The sequence below is a fragment of the Drosophila novamexicana genome, unplaced genomic scaffold (genome assembly GCF_003285875.2).
Source record: "Drosophila novamexicana strain 15010-1031.04,08,12 unplaced genomic scaffold, DnovRS2.1 tig00000770-arrow-pilon, whole genome shotgun sequence".
Lineage (NCBI taxonomy): Eukaryota > Metazoa > Arthropoda > Insecta > Diptera > Drosophilidae > Drosophila > Drosophila novamexicana.
The window spans coordinates 1,791,261-1,810,729 of record NW_020824821.1 but is presented as its reverse complement, the minus strand read 5'-3'; the positions used below and the strand labels follow the sequence as shown (position 1 = coordinate 1,810,729).

The following is a 19,469-nucleotide window of genomic DNA, read 5'->3' as shown; positions in this document are numbered from 1 at the left end:
TAACCAATACAATAAATGTAAAACAATTGAATTACGGGTGCGACAAAGCAACAAAACGAAACCGAAAGCAAATTCCAAAAGAAAGCAAGCAGAAACAACATATGGATTAAGGTTCCTCTTATACACACACACACACACACACACACTCTCAAACGGATTAACAGCAGCTTTAACTACAGTTAAACGCTGTCTATCACTTTTTGGATTACCAGTGCCAATAAAATTTGTCAAAGTCAAAGTCAAAGTGCAGTGAAAAAGCTCTAAAACAAAACAAAAATGAAATGCTGAAAAATTAAGAAAAGATTAAGCAACAAATAAAGCTTTAAACCTTGTGTGTGCAACAGCAACAACAACAACATCTAAAAAATGACGATGGCTGCGTGTTATGCTAATTATGACATGTCCTCCATGTCGTCTCTCTCGCTCTCGCATAGCATGTCAGCCGCTCTGCAGCAGCAGCAGCAACAACAGCTGCAGCAACAACAGCAGCAGCAGCATCATCAACAACAACAGCAGCAGCAGCAGCAGCAACAGCAGCACATGTATCATGCTGCAGTTGCAGCTCATCAGCAACAATTGCTGCAGCAGCAACGCCATCAGCAGCAGCAACCACCCGCCAGCAACAACAACAACACACGCCATGCAGCTGCGACGCAGGTTGCCACTGCCGCCAGCCAACGCCAACACAGCAGCAGCGGCGGCGGCAGCGCCAGCACAGCAACAGCTGCCAGCGGCAATGCCGGCAGCAGCGCCAGCAGCAACAACAACAGCAGCGGTGGCGGCGGCGGCAGCAGCAGCGCCGTCAGCAGCAACAAGGACTACAGCATTCCACTGCACGTCGACTGCAGCGTCGAGTACGAGCTGCCAAACCAGCCAAAGCCGCCCGCCGGGCAGCGCGTCGAGCCGCTGCTGATGATCCATCCCTGCTATTTCCGCAAAATGGAGTCGCAGCGGCGCAGCCCCTTCGTGAACAACATGCAGGCGACTGCGACGGCGAGCGCACGCAGCGCGGCCAGCAGCGCCGTTAGCAGCGCAGCGGCATTGGGCAGCGGCGCGGCAACAGTTGCAGCAGCGCCTAGCAGCAGCAGCGCAGCTCGTCGCAAAACCCAACTGCAACAACAGCAGCAACAACAACAGCAGCAACAACAACAACAACAGCAGCAGCAGCGGCAGGCAGCGTATCAGCAGCAGCTGCGGCAGCAACAGCAACAAATGTCACAAATGTCGCAGCAGGCGCTGTATCCAGTGCAGCAGCAGCAGCAGCAGCTGCGGCAACAACAACAACAACATCGCAACCAAAGTCGTCAAAGCCAAAGCCAAAGCCACGCAGCAGCCAACTCAGTCGCAGCAGTCGCCGCGGCAGCAGCGACGTCGGCATCGGGTCAGTGGGAACAGTTGGCCGCTGCGCTGACGCCACACCAACAGCAGCAGCAGCAGCAACAACAACAACAGCATTCACACGCACACCCACACACTCACTCACACCCACACACCCACTCACATGCACACACACACCAACAGCTGCACCCGGCGTCCCTCTATTCTGCAAAAAGCAGCAGCGCAGCCACCGTCGCCTCTGCCTCTGCTAATGCCGCTGGCAAACGCGATGCATTGATTTCGGGCAGCAGCAGTTACGTCAGCAGCGCTGCCAAACATCAGCATCAGCAGCAGCAGCAGCACTGCCTGCCTCCTCCTGTCGCACCATGGGATGCGGCGGCGGCGGCGGCAACTGCGCTGCTCATCGACCGTTCCCCGATGGCAACTGTTCCTAGCAATTATCAGGCCGGTCCTGAGGCCACGCCCATGCACCGGCTGCCGCCTACAGCGTCCACTGACAAGCTGAGCGGCAAATATCGCCAATATCTGCGCACGCAGCATCGCATGCATCCCTACGCAGCAGCGGCAGCGGCCGCCTCCCTCGCAGCGGCAGCGGCCGGCGCCAATTTGGGGCCAGCTTCGTTTGTGCAATTTGGCACGGCAGCGACGTCGGCGACGGCAGCGCCAACATTCCAGCAACTGCAGCAAATCTCCTGCTACAACGTGTGATCCAACAACAACAATAACAGCAAAGGCAGCAGCAACAACAACAACAACATCAACAACTGAGACAGACGCTTACAAAGTAAACGTCAACGACGAAGAAAGGAGAAAGAAAAATAACTGCAAATCGCTTTCTGTTTTAGTTAACAAATTTTTTAAATGTTCTGTTATTCCTTTTTGATTTTCTGTACCCTGTTTTACTGTAGGGCTTGCAATGTGCCTGGTGTTAAACATGTAAACGAAACAACGGTATTGGCAATAAAAGAGAGATTGCAAAAAAGGCGTCGAAGCTAATGCATGTGCGCACATGTATGAATGTGTGCTATGTGCCGTTATGAAAGCACGCTAGATGCCCAAAAAAAAGCTCTGTTTTGTGCAGTGTGCGTGAGCTCTTCGAAGGAAGCGGCGGCTTTTGACTGCCCCGCTTGAGAGTTGAAAGCAACATGTAAAATTTCAATTGTGATATGCTAAAAAAAACGATTTTTGTAAAAACAATTCAGTTTTAAAGTTCATCATCTGTTTTTATTGTCAGAAAAGAAAGTGTTTTGTTTAAATGCCCAGGCAATTGGAAAGCCGGTAAATATTTAATTATTGATTTATACTTAAATTAGCTGCGAAAGATTGTTGCCAAAAAGCCCAAAAGAGAAAAATAATTGAAATTTACTTGTTTTTTTTTTTTATAAAAAGTAAAAGTAATTTGTAGTAATTGGATAAACAAACAACCAACAAAACAAAAAAGAAAAAACAAACAAAAAAAATGCAAACTATTGTAGTGATATTTGTTATAAAATAATTTTAGTAATTAATTTAATTTAAATTAAACAACAAGGAAACCAACAAAACAAAACAAACACAATGCGTGTAAACCAACAACAAAAACAACAAAAACAACAACAATAATAACAAGTAAATGAAATGCTAAAAACTAAACATATGCTTATTTAATTACTATTGCTATTCACTAAACGAAAATGAAGAAAATATACAAAATCTCTTAAAGGACAGAATTGTTACGAACAAAATTATTATATTTGAAAACAGGTAGACGCAGAAGAACACACACACACACACACACCCCAACATACATTTAAATGCAAATAAAATATATTCCAAATTATGCGAAGTAATTTGAAGCGAAATATGCGAAAAAAGTAATCGAAAATGTAGCAAATTGTGTTTTCAATGACGAAAGGAAGGCAGGCAGAGAGACACAGACAAATAGATAAGGAGAGCTAGAGAGAGAGAGAGAGAGATAGAGAAAGGGTGAACACACTGCAGTTCAATTGATGTAAATACCGTAAGAGAGCGCAGCAACTGTTTTTTGCCGTCGGAACTTTGTTGGATTATTTTACAGTTTGTCGGCTCTCTTTCTACACATTATTTTGTTTTACTTTTTGTTGTCACTGTGTGAGCTGCTTTAATTTGATTTCTTGCTCGCCTCGTGCTTTGCCTCGGTTTTGGTGTCAGCTTCGCGTCGTAGCTACCCCCCGCTACCCCCCGCAACGACATTCGTTTTGATTGATTGTTGTCATTGATGGAAGACTCTTTGGCTTTGCCCCGCATGCACAGTGGTTGAAGTAGGGAGGTCGCAGTCAGAGTCTTTAATAATGAGTAACAGCCCACATAATGGGCTCTCTATGTTGTCGGAGATTACAGGGTGTGCAGGGCATATGATAAAGTTAGAAATCATATCATTTAATTAAATTGAAATAATTTCAAATCTCAATTTCATATAGCTGATAACTTGACACATTTCCTAACTAAATATAAACGTATTTCGTATTTCGCCAATTTCCTGCTTACAAATTAAAATTTCATAGGAAATCCGGTTGGGAAAAAACATAAGGGTGGTCATTTCTTCAAGTTTTTAATGCATTTCCAAATGCTACGCAACGTTTAACCGGAATAAAGCAGCCGTCGGCTTAATTAAACAAAATGTTTCATTTCAAAAAAAGCAACAAACAAAAAAAGAGGCGTTAAGTAGAAAACGACATCCGTTTCCCATTGACCAAAAGTGGACTGGTTAAACCATTTGATTTGTGACTCGTTTAAAGCGAATCCATTCACATGATTCACTTTGGTCTGCCCTAAATCCAAACGAGTCCAAGCCATGTCAAGACTCACGACAAGACAACAAAACCATGACAGGAACTGGCCGCGACTGCCTATGTAGACCACATGCGGACTTATCTTAGTATATTTATGTTATACTATGTAGAAAGCAACGTCAACAAATCTTGTTTATACTAAAAAGAAGAAAAAAAAACACGGCACACGCGTTCAAAGACAATCGGAGCTGAATTGAGACGGGGTGAAAAACGTTCGTTTTGTATGCTGATTTAGGTCTGAGAAATGATTGCCATCTATTCATTTATTTATACATATAATAAAGTGGCCGCCATAGATTAGAATTCCCTTGCAATATGCCAATTGGCGGTAATTAAAATTTACTACAATCGTTCAGGGCTAAAATAAATAAATGCGACTCGGACCCAAGTGTTTTGTTTGTAATCAATCGAAAGCACGCTAAAATCAGCTGTTGCCCACTGTTGTTGTTTGGGCCTGTCCATATCCCCCTTCCATTCATTCCCGTTCAATGCGAGTTCATTGTCGTCATATTCTATGCATGCATGCATGCATGATACTTTGTGTATGTGTGCGTGCGTGTGAGTGTGTGCCCGGGTGTGCTTGAGCTTTAGCTAAATTGGAATGAAACAAAAGCTGCACTTTATGGAGAGAATTGTTGATTGTATTTTTAAGGCAAATCTTCAGAGATAATGGGCCTGTTCTTCAAGTACTGTACTTGAAAACTCAAGTGTTCGTTTATTTTATTTTATTTATATATTTATTTTAAATAGAAATGAGCTCAGTGCTCAAGTGTCTGCGTTGCCAAAGGGTTTTTGTGTGTGTGTGTGTTTGTCGGTGCGGACGTGGTGAGGGGGGGTTAAAAACTAATTAATCTGTAGTAGGTGGAACTATAGTTCGTATGCAGAACAATATATTGGGCTTTTCATTTTGTTTTCTTTATTTACATGCATATAAGTTTTTGTACGCGTTTGCTTGGCCTTTGGATTTTGAATTTATGACGGCATATCCCCCCTCCCCCTCCCTAAAGGTGCCATTTAAAAGTCATCAGCAGAGATAAATAAACTCAATAATGGGCCAGCGAAATACGCATAAGAATTGAAACAAAACAAAAGCATGCAAATAAATAAAATAAAACGGCACCCAAAGCTCGCTCATAAAATCAAATTAAGCACACACACACACACACACACACGCACGCATACATACACAGTGATGATTAGTTATTTTTAAATTTAAGCTGAAAATGCAAACAGAAAAAACGCACGAAAATTGTTTTAAATGAACGAAGCAAAGCGCATTAAACAAAGTCCAGAAACAAATATCAAGTCACAAAAAAAAAAAACGAAATGCGATAAAAACTGAAGTAGAGCGCAAAATGAAAAGCAAAGACAGAAATGCGACAATGACAACGGCGACGTCGACGCCGACAGCGGAAGCTGTCTAACAAACGATGACTGTCGGTGTGCGTGTGCGTGTGTTTGTGTGTGTGAGTGTGTCTGTGGGTGCGGCAGGTGGCGAGGGCGAGGGCGAGGGCGGGCTAGCATGGTCATTACAGTTACGCCTTGCATTGAGGCTGGTCATAAAGCCCATGCTTACGAGCACGGCAGAGCAGAGCGACAAGGACAGACATAGACTGCGAGGCGAGTGCGACGAGACCCACGCCCAGACGCCGCCTGGGCAACCAGTTTACGTTTGTTTTTGTTTTTGTTTTGCTCACTCATTCATTCATTTTCCGTCTTTTTTTCTTTCTGTTTTTGGAGCAGCACTTTTGCAAGTGGCTGCTTTTGGGGTCAGGCTAATACGAGCGCTTTATAATTCGCGACTTAATTAAAACATTTGCCCGCTCCGAAACACATTTAAATGTTTAAAACATTCATTTTCTATGCGTTTCGCCGAAGTTTGTAATCATTTATATATGTATAAATATATGTGTGTGTATATGTATATGTGTATATATATAATTTTTTGTAATTGCCTTTGAATTCTGTGCGTTTCAGTATTAATTAAAATCGTAAATTAAGTACCGCATAGACAATTAAATATGTATTTATGCCAAATGCAATGAATTTGTTCTTCTTTGCTACTTATTTTTTTTTTAATAATCAGCAAGCGACAGTTTTAATAAGCTTTAATTAAATTGTTAAACAAAGCACATAACGAAGAGAATACAATTTATCGTTAGTCGCTGTAACTAATTAACATAATTTGTATGCGCGACTGGGCTAAGAGAAATGCGTAGCGCAGCTTAAAACGGTTTTAAATAAATTATGAAAAATGTATTATTAATTAAAATAGCGACTAATACGAACGCGCCAAATTAAGATGGGGACACATTTGAAATTTATTCAAGCCAAGCCCAAAAAATTGTATAAAATAGAAATTTGTATTGTTTTCGAATATGACTCAGAGCCAATGACAAAACTGTTTGAGAAATGGAGCCACCCAATGCAAGATTTAATTGAATTTCGAAATGGCCAATTAACCTCACATCGCGACATTTAGCTTGAACTAAAAAAACCCTGAAAATATTAAAAAATATATATTATGTAGAGCTGCACTTTTGGCTGGCCCAAAAGTTGAGAAAAAACATGACAAAAAATTAACAACACTATTATTTATACTTGGCAGCTCAGCTCAGCTCAGCCAAAGTCAAATCACTTAAGCTGTCTCACAAGACGGAAAGAGAGAGAGCGCGCGAGAGAGAGAGAGAGAGAGAGAGAGGGAGAGGGAAGGCCAACACGCTTTCGAAAAGGCCTACGAATAAAACTTAAACTACAAACTTTACACTTGACAACAAGCAAATACATACAAAAAAAATTTAAAAAAAAAACAACGTGTAAAAGTAGTTAGTAAAAAACAAAACAAACAAAAAAAAACAATTAAAAAGCATTAACGCTTAGCACTGCCTAAGTGCAGTTGGGGTATACTAATATGCAGATACAGATAGAAATGCAGATGCAGATACAGATACATATATATATGTATACAGATAGAAGATATGTAAGTAGCACTCGAGCAGAACAACATTTGAAAAACAAACTAAATTATATGGCAGCCAAAATGTTTGGGCCTAATGTCAGGCAGTATATATACATATACACATACATATATACAGATATATATATAGTACATGATATATACTTATCGAAAGCCGCACGCAAATTATACAAATTATTGTTGTATTTGTTTCATTCATTTGTGGGTTAGGTAATCGAAAAACCACTTAACTGGCACGAATCAACATTTAAACAGTTATAAAGCTAATATAAACATAATTAAAGTCTACATACATGATAATTGATACCATAAACTACAAATTAGCCAACCATATTGTGACTTACAACAACAACAACAACAACAACTACAACAACACCAACAACAACAAAAGCAAACCATATGAAACATAATAAATGTATCTATATAGACGACGATATAATGCAACTAACTATATAGTATATAGTATCTAGACTACATACCAACCACGCCTATGCCGAGTTATAAAAGACAAATTGAAATAAGTAAAACCCTAAAACACAGAAAACGCAATACTAGAGAAAGCATGGAGCAAACCTTATACTTAAATTAACTAGGCCATCAACAAATTATAGTCTATACCTAAAGATATATATATATATATATATATATATATATACCTATATATATATAGATCAGCGGTAAGAGCGGAGCGTGGCGTGGCATGCCCAAGCCCCGATTACTTATGAATATAAAATAAAAAGAACAACAACCACAATTTAAGCGCTGAATTAACGAAAATCTATTCAGCGTAAAAAATGCAAAATATGATTAAAAATAACATTTCATAAAAGCCATGTATGCACGAATATATATACATATGCATATATAATACATATACAAATTATTATGAATTTCTGCTGTGAACAAAATTAATGTTTAAATAGGCATTAATTTCAATCTCTTTTTTTTCTGGTCGTTTATAAATATGACAAATAAAACTAGAAAATATGCTAAATGAAAATTGCAATTTCATACATTTATTTTTCTGAGACAGAGCGCAGAAGAGGGGCAGAGCGAGGTTTAAAGTTGCCAAAGACGCAGCTTTTCTGAAAATTTGAGCATTTACTTAAAAAGCAATTTGAGACAATTTCTCACATTCGCTTTGCGTGTGTTCATCATTAATTATATTTAATTTCGCAAAGTTTTAATTTTGTATGTTCAAAAATCAAATTAGCCACGCTTTGGGCGCAGACACACACACACACACACATATATGTATATAGCATATACATATATAGATACATCTATTTAAATGTGATAGTAGTTTTATTCATGATTAATTGTGCATTGTATTTGAAATTAACACTGAAATAAATCAAATAAAATATAATCAGGTTTGGCATTTCAGTTTTTCTGTATTCATTACAACTTTCAAGCTGATTTACTAATGTACATGAATTTAAATATAGCATTTACATAACTAAATATATATTCGAATAGCTGGCAGGTCCTCAAGCATTAATAATATGTTATTAATAATATATATACTTATATATATTATTAATAACATATGATGCATGATTATTGTATAAACCATCTGATTTGTAGCATATTATGACATGGATTAAATATTATTGTATGATTAACAAATATATTGGGCTGCATGCATAAGAAAACTTAAAGAACACAATAAAAAAGGATATAAGTAATTAAAAGAAAAAAATAAACAAGATAATGCAAATTAATAAACGGTTAATTTGAGCAATAAATTAAATACAGATTTTCAAATTGTTGGTACTGCGGCTGGGGTCTAGAGGATGGATGGGAAAAGCAGTTGATTGGATCTTTGATTAATATTATACTATACTATATATATATATATATCTATATATATATATCATATATCAAAGATCTTTGATATGTTTCAAATCAAATCAATATCATATCATTTCCTTATCTCGAAATTCTTTCAATCTACTTCTAATTACTGCAAAATCTTGGAATAGGTATTTTGTGCCCAACCTAAGCAAATAATCGAATAGTCCATTTTTAAAATCAAGGATGATTCTACTTAGTTTAGGAATATTCAAGAGCGAAATTTACTTGAAATTCAAATTATATAACGTTTTAAATACTAAACGCTTAAGACTAGCATTTCAAATGGTATTTTTGTCGGGCTCGTAATTGGGAATTTTGTCAGCCAACCTTGGGCCTCTTCTCATTAGAAAAAACAATCATTAAAATAATGACAATTAACAATGAATAATGAACAATGAACAATGAAATGGAATATCAGCGCATGTATTTGCCAAACAACCTTGGGCCTGTTCTTGTACTCTCATTTGAAAAAACAATTCTTAAAATAATGATAATGAACGATGAATAATGAACAATGAAATGTAATATCAGCTCACGTATTTGTCATTGTTCATGCTCGATGGCTTTGGTGGCGGCAACCCTCCTCGCCCTGCCACTTGTCAAATCCCCCTCTACCCCTCGTTACGCTCAACCCGCACACTTTGTACGCAAACAAATATATTTATATAAAAATACGTAGTCGAGTATTATCAGCACTCATGAGGCTCATGTTTCAAATAGTTGACGCTGCCGTCTTGCTAGTTCGCAGTATGTGTATGTGGGCCCCTCCCCGCCTCTCTGTTCACTCTCCTCTGTTCTCTGTAAAGTGAAGTGTTTTCACAATCGCGGCACAAAAACAACAACAACAGCAACAACAACAACGCCACATGACTCGGGCATACTCGAAATTCGTGTTGTGCCCGTTTCATATTTTCCAAATGATGTTGCAAGTTGTGAAGGTTTAGCTGCCATCAGGCTATCAGCAACAGCTACATCTACAGCCAGAGCTAACCCCGGCACCCAGTTCCAGACCCTGTTCTATAAGTAGTGCCAATCTCCCCCCCAAAAAAACAACTCAGACGTCAGTTGGTCTGGCGGCGATTAACGGACTAAGGCGGCAATTAAAAACGCTTTAAAATGGCCGCTGCCGCACTCGTCGACGGCGACGCCCACACAGCGGCAGAGTGAAATGTTATAAACATTTGAATATGCGAATAATTAAAATATTTAAAATAGTTGCCCGGCGCGTCGTTTAATGAGCAAACATCAAAAATCAACACATAAATCGTGTATCATTTGGCTTTTAATTTTCGTTTGGTTTTTGAATTTCTTTTTTTTCTTTCGTAAAAGCTGCCAAAAATATCTTTGAAGCTAAATAAACAGAAAACTTGGTAGGGAGTCCCAAGGCAAAGATACAAAGATACAAGAAAATAAACAAAAATTGAAATTGAAAACGAGAGAAAAACAGAAAACGTAGCAAAGGTTTAATAAATTATAATTTATGTTTATTGAGCTATTTGTTATTCAATGCTCGTTGCGCTTATTGATTTTATGCGCTCGCAGCCCAGCTCCAACAAAAGTATCTTTCAGTAGATGTATCTGTGTATCTGCTAGATGCTGCAAATGAGTGAGCATTTGTGCGACATTTACGACTTGTCATATTCTAGACTCTGTACTGTGTGTGTGTGTGTGTGGGAAGCCATAAATTGTGCCACATACACATGTGCCTCAAATGTATCTTGTATCTTGTATCTGCCCCCCTGCCAGCCGGCCAGCCAGCCAGCCAGCCTATCGAGTAGGCCGCATCTTTCGCAGTTACTTAGTTTTTATGCACGTTGTTCGCTCATTGTTTGTTTGTGCCATTGACAATGCGGCATGCAGCGAGCAGCGTGCAACATGCTGCATGCAACATGCTGCCTTTGCCCGTTAGCCGCGCACAGCAATCCCAGATGAGTAATGATTGCAGGGCTAGGCACAGTCGCTCGCATAAGTATTGCACTCTTAATAGCCGTGGCAGCGACTGTTGCCTGCGGCCAGCTTAAAACAGGCAGGCAATCAGACGAGGGACCAGGCAGATCAAATGGGATGAAATGAGATGAGTTCCGATCCAAAGCAATCCCAACCAATCCCCAGCTAAGCTGCGCTGCTGCGAGTGAAGGCATAAAATACAAAGTGCACAGAGACAGAGACAGACCGAGGGACTGGCGGACTGGCGGACTGGCGGGCAGGCACACAACGCCGCGTATCTATGAGATACAATTTGGCCTGTGCGTTGGCCGCGCCGGCACCAAATTATACATATCGAAAGATTTATTACACACATTGTGACAGTGCGAGCCGTCAAATGAGTTTTTCAGCGTAATTACCGAGCGTCACAAAATATGTTGGTAAAAATATCAGAAAATGAACAAAAACAAAAATCAAATTAAGCGCGCACTCATACGAAATAAGAGAGCGCCAGGCGTATGCGCCCGACTAGCAGATGCCCTGCACAGAGTGCTGAGCATGCTTAATTATTTATATAGTTCAAAGAATTTCGCATTCTGAAAAATGTATTCTAGCATAGCTTTTGCGTCTATGGTCCGATTCGTATGAAAATATATGGAATTAGATACTGGATCTTTTTGATGACACAATCCCGATCTGGATATACAGTGTTTCGCTTGGCGAGCAGAGTATACAAAGTCGAAAACCTAAATCCTAAAACTAAATCCATGTGGGCACAAATATAATTTTTTATGTGTTTTGTGAGTTTTCGGCTTTTATGGCCTGGCATCAAGTTTTTTCCTTGTATTTTGATAATCGTGCAGATAAAGCAGCAAATGGGAAATGTGGAAAAGCCTCTGCCCATGCCACTGCTTCAACCGCAGCCTCGACTGCTGCTGCCAACTGGCAACTGGCAACTGGCACTGCCCTCGTTTGCGATTGCTTTCGTGAAGGTTACTGGCGGGGCGACTTGGTTATTTGCCCCGGCGGAGCACGTTAATCATTTATGAATGACTTCTTCTATGGCAAGCAGCGATTTGGCCCTTGCGGCCAGACACAAAATGAAAATTAAGGCGCTTTAATGACTACAAAAGGTGATGGCCGCACTCAGACTTGGCCCATCACTTAGACAGCTACAGATACAGATACAGATTCAGATGCAGATACATTCAGCCAGGGACAACGCAACGAGATAAGCGTAAATTGTTGAGGCGTTAATTAAGATTTCTTTGATGTGGCCAGGTTGAGAGCAGCTGCTGCTATTTCGGTTTTACAATTCGCCTCGACATTTACTCAATTGTCGTTTGACCTTAAATAACGAACGCTGCGAATTGAACATATTGTTTCTTTAGCATTCAGGATAGCTTAAGAAGAATTTTATAATCAGTCTACTTTTTTTCTAATCGGAAGTACTTTCTTTTTATATTCTCTCTCTGCGTTATTTGGGTGTTTCTGGTTTCTCTTGCTAAGATTTGGCCCGACATTTGCTACGACTGTAATAACTAGAACTCCGTTTCTAGATGCTCTGTAATCTCTTATGGCATGACATAATCGGGTCTTAGCACAAGGTTTTTCATGGAAAAGCAACGAAATCAACTTGACTGGCGTCGAGCATTACGACACGATCTGCAAATGGAATTAGTTGAACCATCACGATGCGATTGGGAGTGTGACTGTGACTGCGACTACGACTGTGACTGTGACTGTGACTGAGTGAAGAGTCACAGATGGCGGGCAAAGTCGAAACGGAATGGATCGAAATCTGAAAGCCAAACTGAAACGTACGTTCGTTCATGGCATTTGTGTTTTAATGGAACGTGTTTTTCTTGTAATCGTTAATCTGGCATTTGCACTTAATTAAAAACATTTTAGCTATTATTAACAGCAGTTGTTGCTGTTGTTTTTGTTGCTGCTGTCTCTCTGGCGATTTTATTATTTGCTCTGAAATTTGTTGCATTTAAATTGTGGCATATGTTTATGGATTTGCGTGATTGCTTCCACATACCGCAAAGAAATCGTGATCTACATACAGACACACATGTAACACATAATGGTATATATATACATATATATGTATGTCTTAAGTGCTTGGCAGTTGGCGTATCGAATCGAAATTGAAATTGAAATTCGAATCGGAATCGGATGGCTTGGGCTTTCTGGTTTTTGCGAGAACTCGTTAATATCAATTTGCCTGAAATTGTTAATTGATTTTGCAATGAACAAATATTACGCGATGATTGCTTGTTGTTGTTATTGTTGTTGTTTTTGAAGGAATTTTTATAGTTAATTTCGAATGCGTCGCGTCGTCGTTCCATTTCATTCCATTTTAAGGGGCAATTTAAGCCCCGCATATAATTTTGTGAATTTTATTATTTTGTTATTTACAACGTTGCCCTGTCGTCTCTGTCGCGGTCGCTGTCATGTGTATAAAAATATTTTAATGCCAGTTTGTGACTTTCACGAAATCAACAAATTTCGCACGTATGTGCCCTGTCTCTATTGTTGTTGTTATTGTCGGTTGTTGTCGCTTGTCGCTTGTCTTTAGCTGTCTGCTGTTAACGTTCACGATTTGTTGTTCATTCTGCTATTTGGAGCGATAACAATATATATTGTGACGTAGGCAGTCAACATCATGTTTCCCGAGATCACATCATTTATATATGTACATATACTGAGAAACGCGAGCACTACAGATGAAAATTAATTTCATAATTCATAGGGTATCTAATTTTTGGGCGTTTGTAAGTTACAGTCAAAGGCAAAAGAAATCTAGAATTCGCATGTTGCTCTTTGTGCGAGTGCGAATTCACATAATTTCTCAATTGTTCCAAATGGAATAAAAGAATACGAAATGAGTGCTGTTTTTCGCTGAGTGTACAGTTCAAGTACACTAAATAATTTATTTATATGCACCAAGGCATCTAATGAATTGGAACAACTTACCGAAGCCGCTCCGAAATAAGCACACACACAGATACACACACACACACATATAGGGCCAGCTCTTGATAAATGCCAAGTGAATGAATTTATAAATATTTACAGAAATTTTTAAATCTGGAAAGCGTGAAGTGATTCGCGGTTAGCGCTGATTGCCAAAGCACGTGGAGCAAAGCTGAGGCTGAGGCTAAGGCTGACGTGACGGCGATACGATACAAAGAATGCCCATGGAAATGATATGGGGACACCTTGTGATATGACCGCGCATTACTGTGCTGGCGCGGCCCCACACAGTTACAGGTACAGATATAACATACACTGCAATAATATCACGAGTGCAGAGTTTCAGCAGAATGTGACAAGAGCTCACGAATTTCATTCCAGATATGGTTCGAGTGAAAAACAAACTTAGCAAGATCTCATGTGGATGATATGTAAGTGTGTTCATTTGTTTCTATCTTTTATTTGTATTTGTATTGTATATGACTTGGACTTGGCTTGGAGCTTGAACGCGGCTTAGTTTTATGGAGCTCCATTTGGTTCCATTCAATGAAATTACTCGAAGCTTGTATAGGCCCATAAATGGTATTCAAATTACCACTTTACTACACTTTATGTGAGAAGGCATTCAACTTATTATTACACAAAATTAACGCTCGCATTTTCTAAGGAATTCTTTTTACTCTAGTGTGGGTCTGTGTGCGTGAATGGGCTATACTATAATTAAATTATGAATGCTTTAGATGGCAACTTTATTGTTTGCTTTATCGCAGGCAACGCACACATAACAAAAATATAAAAAAAAAACACAAAAAACGTTTCTTTTGCGTTTTTTGAAAGGCCTCCGACAGACCCTACTTAGAGGAACTCGTTTCGTTGAACAGAAATCAACAATACCAAAATAATACTTTATTTCGAAAAAAAAAAAAACATTTATATAAATATACGAATCGATCTGAGGCATAACAATAATGCTCTAATGAATCGTGCCAGTGGAAATTGCAGATCTATACACATATAATATATATTATATAGTATGTAGTATATTAAAAGATAATAACAATAATGAATGCCCAACTTTGTATACTTTGTTGTGTGCTGGCCAGAGGCAGGTGGCAGCTGGCAGGGGGGTACGAATTAAACGTGTACATAAATAATTTATTAAATTACAAAAAAAAAAAAAACGATTATTCTGTTTTTTTGAACTGTTCGCTGCGAGACTTGGGCTCTGCCTGGGTCCGGTGCCTGGGACTGGGGCTGATTTCGGCCATAATGCCTTAAATTATGGCCTCATTGTTCATGCTGCTATTTGCTGCTACAGTTACGTGGCTGGGATTGAGATTGGCAATAGGATTGGGACGGGGACTGGCACGGGCACTGGGACTGAGACTGGGACTGGGACCGGGACCGGGCCTGCCAATGGAACTCGAAAGTCGGGGCGATAATCGCGCCAAGTTTGCGCCTTATTTCGTTGGGTAATCTAATTTATGGCATTTTTCTAACAACTAATTGCAATTTCCGCCCCTTGGATGAAAGTGTAGAACGGCTTAGAGAACGGTGGAGGAGGGGAAGGGGGGGGGAAGGCAATCAAATTACGCATGCCAGGCGTAAATAAATCTACATACAAAACATCTCATGCAAATGGCAAACAACAAAGCAGCGCGAAAACTGTTCGAGTTCGAGTCCGAGTCCGAGAGTCCGAGTCTCTGAGTCTAGTCATCGTGCACGACCTTTTCCTGCCCAGATCTTAAGCCCAAATGAATCAACTCAACTCAACTCAAGTCATTTCCCCTCGCTGCTCGCCCGTCTGCCTGACTGACTCAACAGTGGCTTTGTTATGTTAATTAGACAGACCAAACGTTTGTTTTAATTAGGTTTTTTACTTCTCGCTCGCTGTTCGACTTCCACTTGGAATTCGTTTTGATTTGCATTTCAAAAATTAATATTTTTGGGCACTTATTTCTTTTTTTTTATTATATTGCAGCTATTTAATAATTCACCGCCTCAGACTGCGTAATATTATGCCTAAATAGCTGAAGCCTCATGCTGCTCTGGCATTTTATTTTATTCATATTCATAATCATGAACATTATCATTAATAAAACAATTTAATGTGGCCTGCTCTAAAGATGTGCCCGCTCGATATGCCATATACGTATATTAGGTTTAAGTCGAGGGTAACAACAACGATGCTCATTTGGGGTATAATATGTTAAATATAATCTTTTAAGTAAGTTTAGGAGAATTAAATTAGAATCAACACAGAACACTTTTAGTCGATTAAAATGTCTTTTTTTATACCCTTGTCTCGAACTGTGAAACTATATATATATATTCTTGATCCGTATCAGTAGCCGAGTCGATATAGCCTGTCCGTCCGTCCACCATATCATAGGGACGATCGCTCGAAAAGTAGGTTCTTTTATGGAAAATTCTTGGTTTATCTAGATATCTTGACCAAACTCGGCATTTATTAGTTTTACTGTGCTGCTCTTATATATGCAAAATCCTATCAACATCTGACCGCTTCCATAGAAACGATCGGTCGAAAATTGAGTTATTGAATGGAAAACTTTTTTTGTTTTTTTAAGATATTTTGACCAAACTCGGCACTTAGATATTTCACTATGTTACTTACATTTATGCAAAATCTGTTCTACATCGGAACCCTATATCATGTAGCTGCTATAGGTACCATCGGTCGAAAAGTATGTTCTTGTATGAAAAACTCTTTGTGTTTCAAGACATCTTAACCATACACGGTAATAACTACTTTCTCATGCTGCTTAGATATCCCTTTTTTCTCTGTTCTTTTTAATTTGAACATAGTTTCAGTTTTCCTTTAAGTGTGTGCACAGTTTGTTGTTCCTTAGTTACGCTTGCGGGCATTCAGAATTAATGAAAATGAATGCGTTAGGTGTTAAGTTCTTTTGTTTTTGGGGCGTTGTCTTGTCAGAACTGCATTGGCGTTGCCAGACACACTTGGCTTGACGGACATGCCAGACCGCACCAAGTGCCCGGCCCGGGCCCGCGGCATGTTCTGGGAATGGTTTTCTCCACATGCCATACCAAATACTTGTAGTCATATATTTTTTAATTGATTTGCCACCCAATGAGCTGGCCGCAATTAACCCAAGGCAACGGCAACGGCAACGGTAACGGCGACGGCGACTGCGGCCCCACGGCCACATCAAAGGCGCCTGGGTGATTAGGCATAAAGGCTGCTGATTTGGGTATCGGGTTGCCGTAGTCGAGTGGGCCTGGGTCTAGGGACTGCATATCGATCGATATGTCATATCATATTAGTATCAATGGAACCGATTGCAGCGACGCCGGCAGCGACGCCAACGCAGACTTTGTTGCAGCCAGATTAAGATCTCGCTCTGTAAGAGATTATATAAACTGCCGACTAATTAAAAACAATGAAGAATTATTGTGTCCATAAATCGTCTGATCTTTTGTTGCTTACGGGTAGAGCGCTACACTAGAAAAAAAGCAGGTTGCTGGTTCGAATCCACATGCAACATGCACAATCCCATAGCATATTTTTATACTTTACTTATCTACATATAGATAGTCATCTATAGCCAGATATGATGGTAAAAGTATCGCATATTAACGCACTTATCTATCTATCTATAGTCAGAGTTAAGCAGATTTCGTGCAGTGTAGCCAGAGATTAGTGCTCTTTGATTCCACGTGCTGGGAAACACGAACTTATGCTCCTGGCTGATAAGATAACTCAAATCGTTGCTAATCCGAGTATTATATATATATGCATATGTAATCTGTTGGGATTTACGGCTTGTTTTGTTTTTTATTTTCACTCGGTTTTTTTTCTCGCAGAGCTCAGTCTAGTTAGTCGCAATACAAGTGCGCACATGTAGACCCACCCTGGCCCCTGCCCCCTGCCCCCTGCCCATTGGCCTTTCGTTAAAGCAAGTCTGTTTATGGGCGTCTCTGGATCGGTCGTGACTAATGTGTAGGCACCTCATTGCTATAAATAAAATTTCACTATCATTATCTGTGTCTGTGGGGGATTGCCCCCAAAAGTGGATGCCTTAGTCGAAGCATTGACGTCTGACAAGCAAATACAATTAAGGCGGCTCGTAAATTGTGAACAGTTTAAATATATTTATAACTGAAAAACCAGTTGGCCGCCTGTCTAAATTATCTAATGCAAAGTATCTTAATTAATTACTGATTAAATAAAATAATCAGGTGAGTGGAGTGTTGTGGCTGAGTGCCATGCAATATCGGTCAAATGCCGCAATTTTGCTCAAGTGTGATTAGGCCCCACTCTCACCCCTTCTCTGTCTCCTATGATGATTAGTTGTGCCGAGTGTCTAGTGCATTTCCAGTCTTATCGTCCACTTTCGTAAGCCTCGCAGCCCATTTGCTCCAGTCAGCTCTCTTGGGCCTTTCGGCTTCGAGTGGATTGTTTGGGGATTTATGAGGCTGATAACTGGTCAAGTGGAAACGCCGTCGACGACTCGTAGATTGAAGGACTGATCACGTCACGATTCGATTGATAGACAAATCGTAGGCTGGGCCCAGACAACAAGACAAAATCGAATGTCGTCGATCGACCTGTTTTCTTATGGTATATCATATTCAATTATTTCTGGAACAAAATTATCAACGCATTTATTGCAACTTTTCCAAGAAAGTGTGCTTGGCCCAGCTCCAGGTGGAAAACCTTGTTTGCAATAGCTCTTGACAATAGATTTAACACAGCTCGATTCGGCTTTGTTTTTTTTTGTTTTTGTTTTTCGAAATAATCTCAAGTTGGTTTTAGCAAGAAACCGCTCGAGTGGCTTATGAATTGATATTCCAGCTAATCTGCCATAGCCGAGGCAAGGCCAACGAGTCCTCAAGAGCCATAACCATAAGGTTTAGTGGCCGTGTTCAGTTTTTTGCAGGTGCCTGGCAGAGGCCGTAAATTTTTTTGGGTCATATACATAGTTATATTTATTGGAGTGGACTACACAGAACTCGAAGCTTAGCGATCGAACCCCCAAGAAGACGAAAGAGAGAGACATAATCTATTTGTATTTTTGTAGAGCAAAGTCCCAGCTCGCTTGATAAAGCTGCTGACACATTGCCTGGAACTATATTATATATATTTGTCTATATATAGGGCTTATATGGGCTGTGCCAGACACTTGAGTCTCCATATATGATTGCAGTTGCTATTTGACGGTGTGTGACTCGCTTCTTTGGCACTCGAAAAGTTTTGTCAATATCATTTAGTGGGCATCGTAAAGATTGCCAAAGCCCACTCGAGTCGAGTCTGTGGAGAGTCATTGTGGGGCGCTGAGTCTTGACTTTTTTTGAGTTTCAAGTTTTGTTTTTAGACGTATTTTCCTTTTTGGTCATCAGGTGATTGTTTATGGAATGTCAGTCAAGCAGTCAGACAGTCAATTTTTTTTGGTTTGAGTGTTTTATTAATTAAAGTGCTTACTCGGGCCGCTCTTCTCCAGTCTCTAGTCTCCAGTTTAGATGGCATGTCGTAGTAGTTTTGGGGCCTTTCATAAATCATTTAGGCCGACGGCTGCTGAGACTGTTAATTAAAAATAAAA

The 19,469-nt window shown here is 39.9% G+C and overlaps 1 protein-coding gene across 1 annotated transcript; it reads left to right on the top strand.

Annotated features, from left to right (window-relative positions):
• Positions 1–306: 306 nt before the first annotated feature.
• On the top strand, positions 307–2,764 carry LOC115763673 (centrosomal and chromosomal factor). The gene is given in 3 exon segments (XM_030706345.1): positions 307–669; positions 708–775; positions 777–2,764. Coding segments are annotated over 3 exon segments (1,641 nt in total). The 5' UTR covers positions 307–366; the 3' UTR covers positions 2,047–2,764.
• The last annotated feature ends 16,705 nt before the right edge of the window (positions 2,765–19,469 follow it).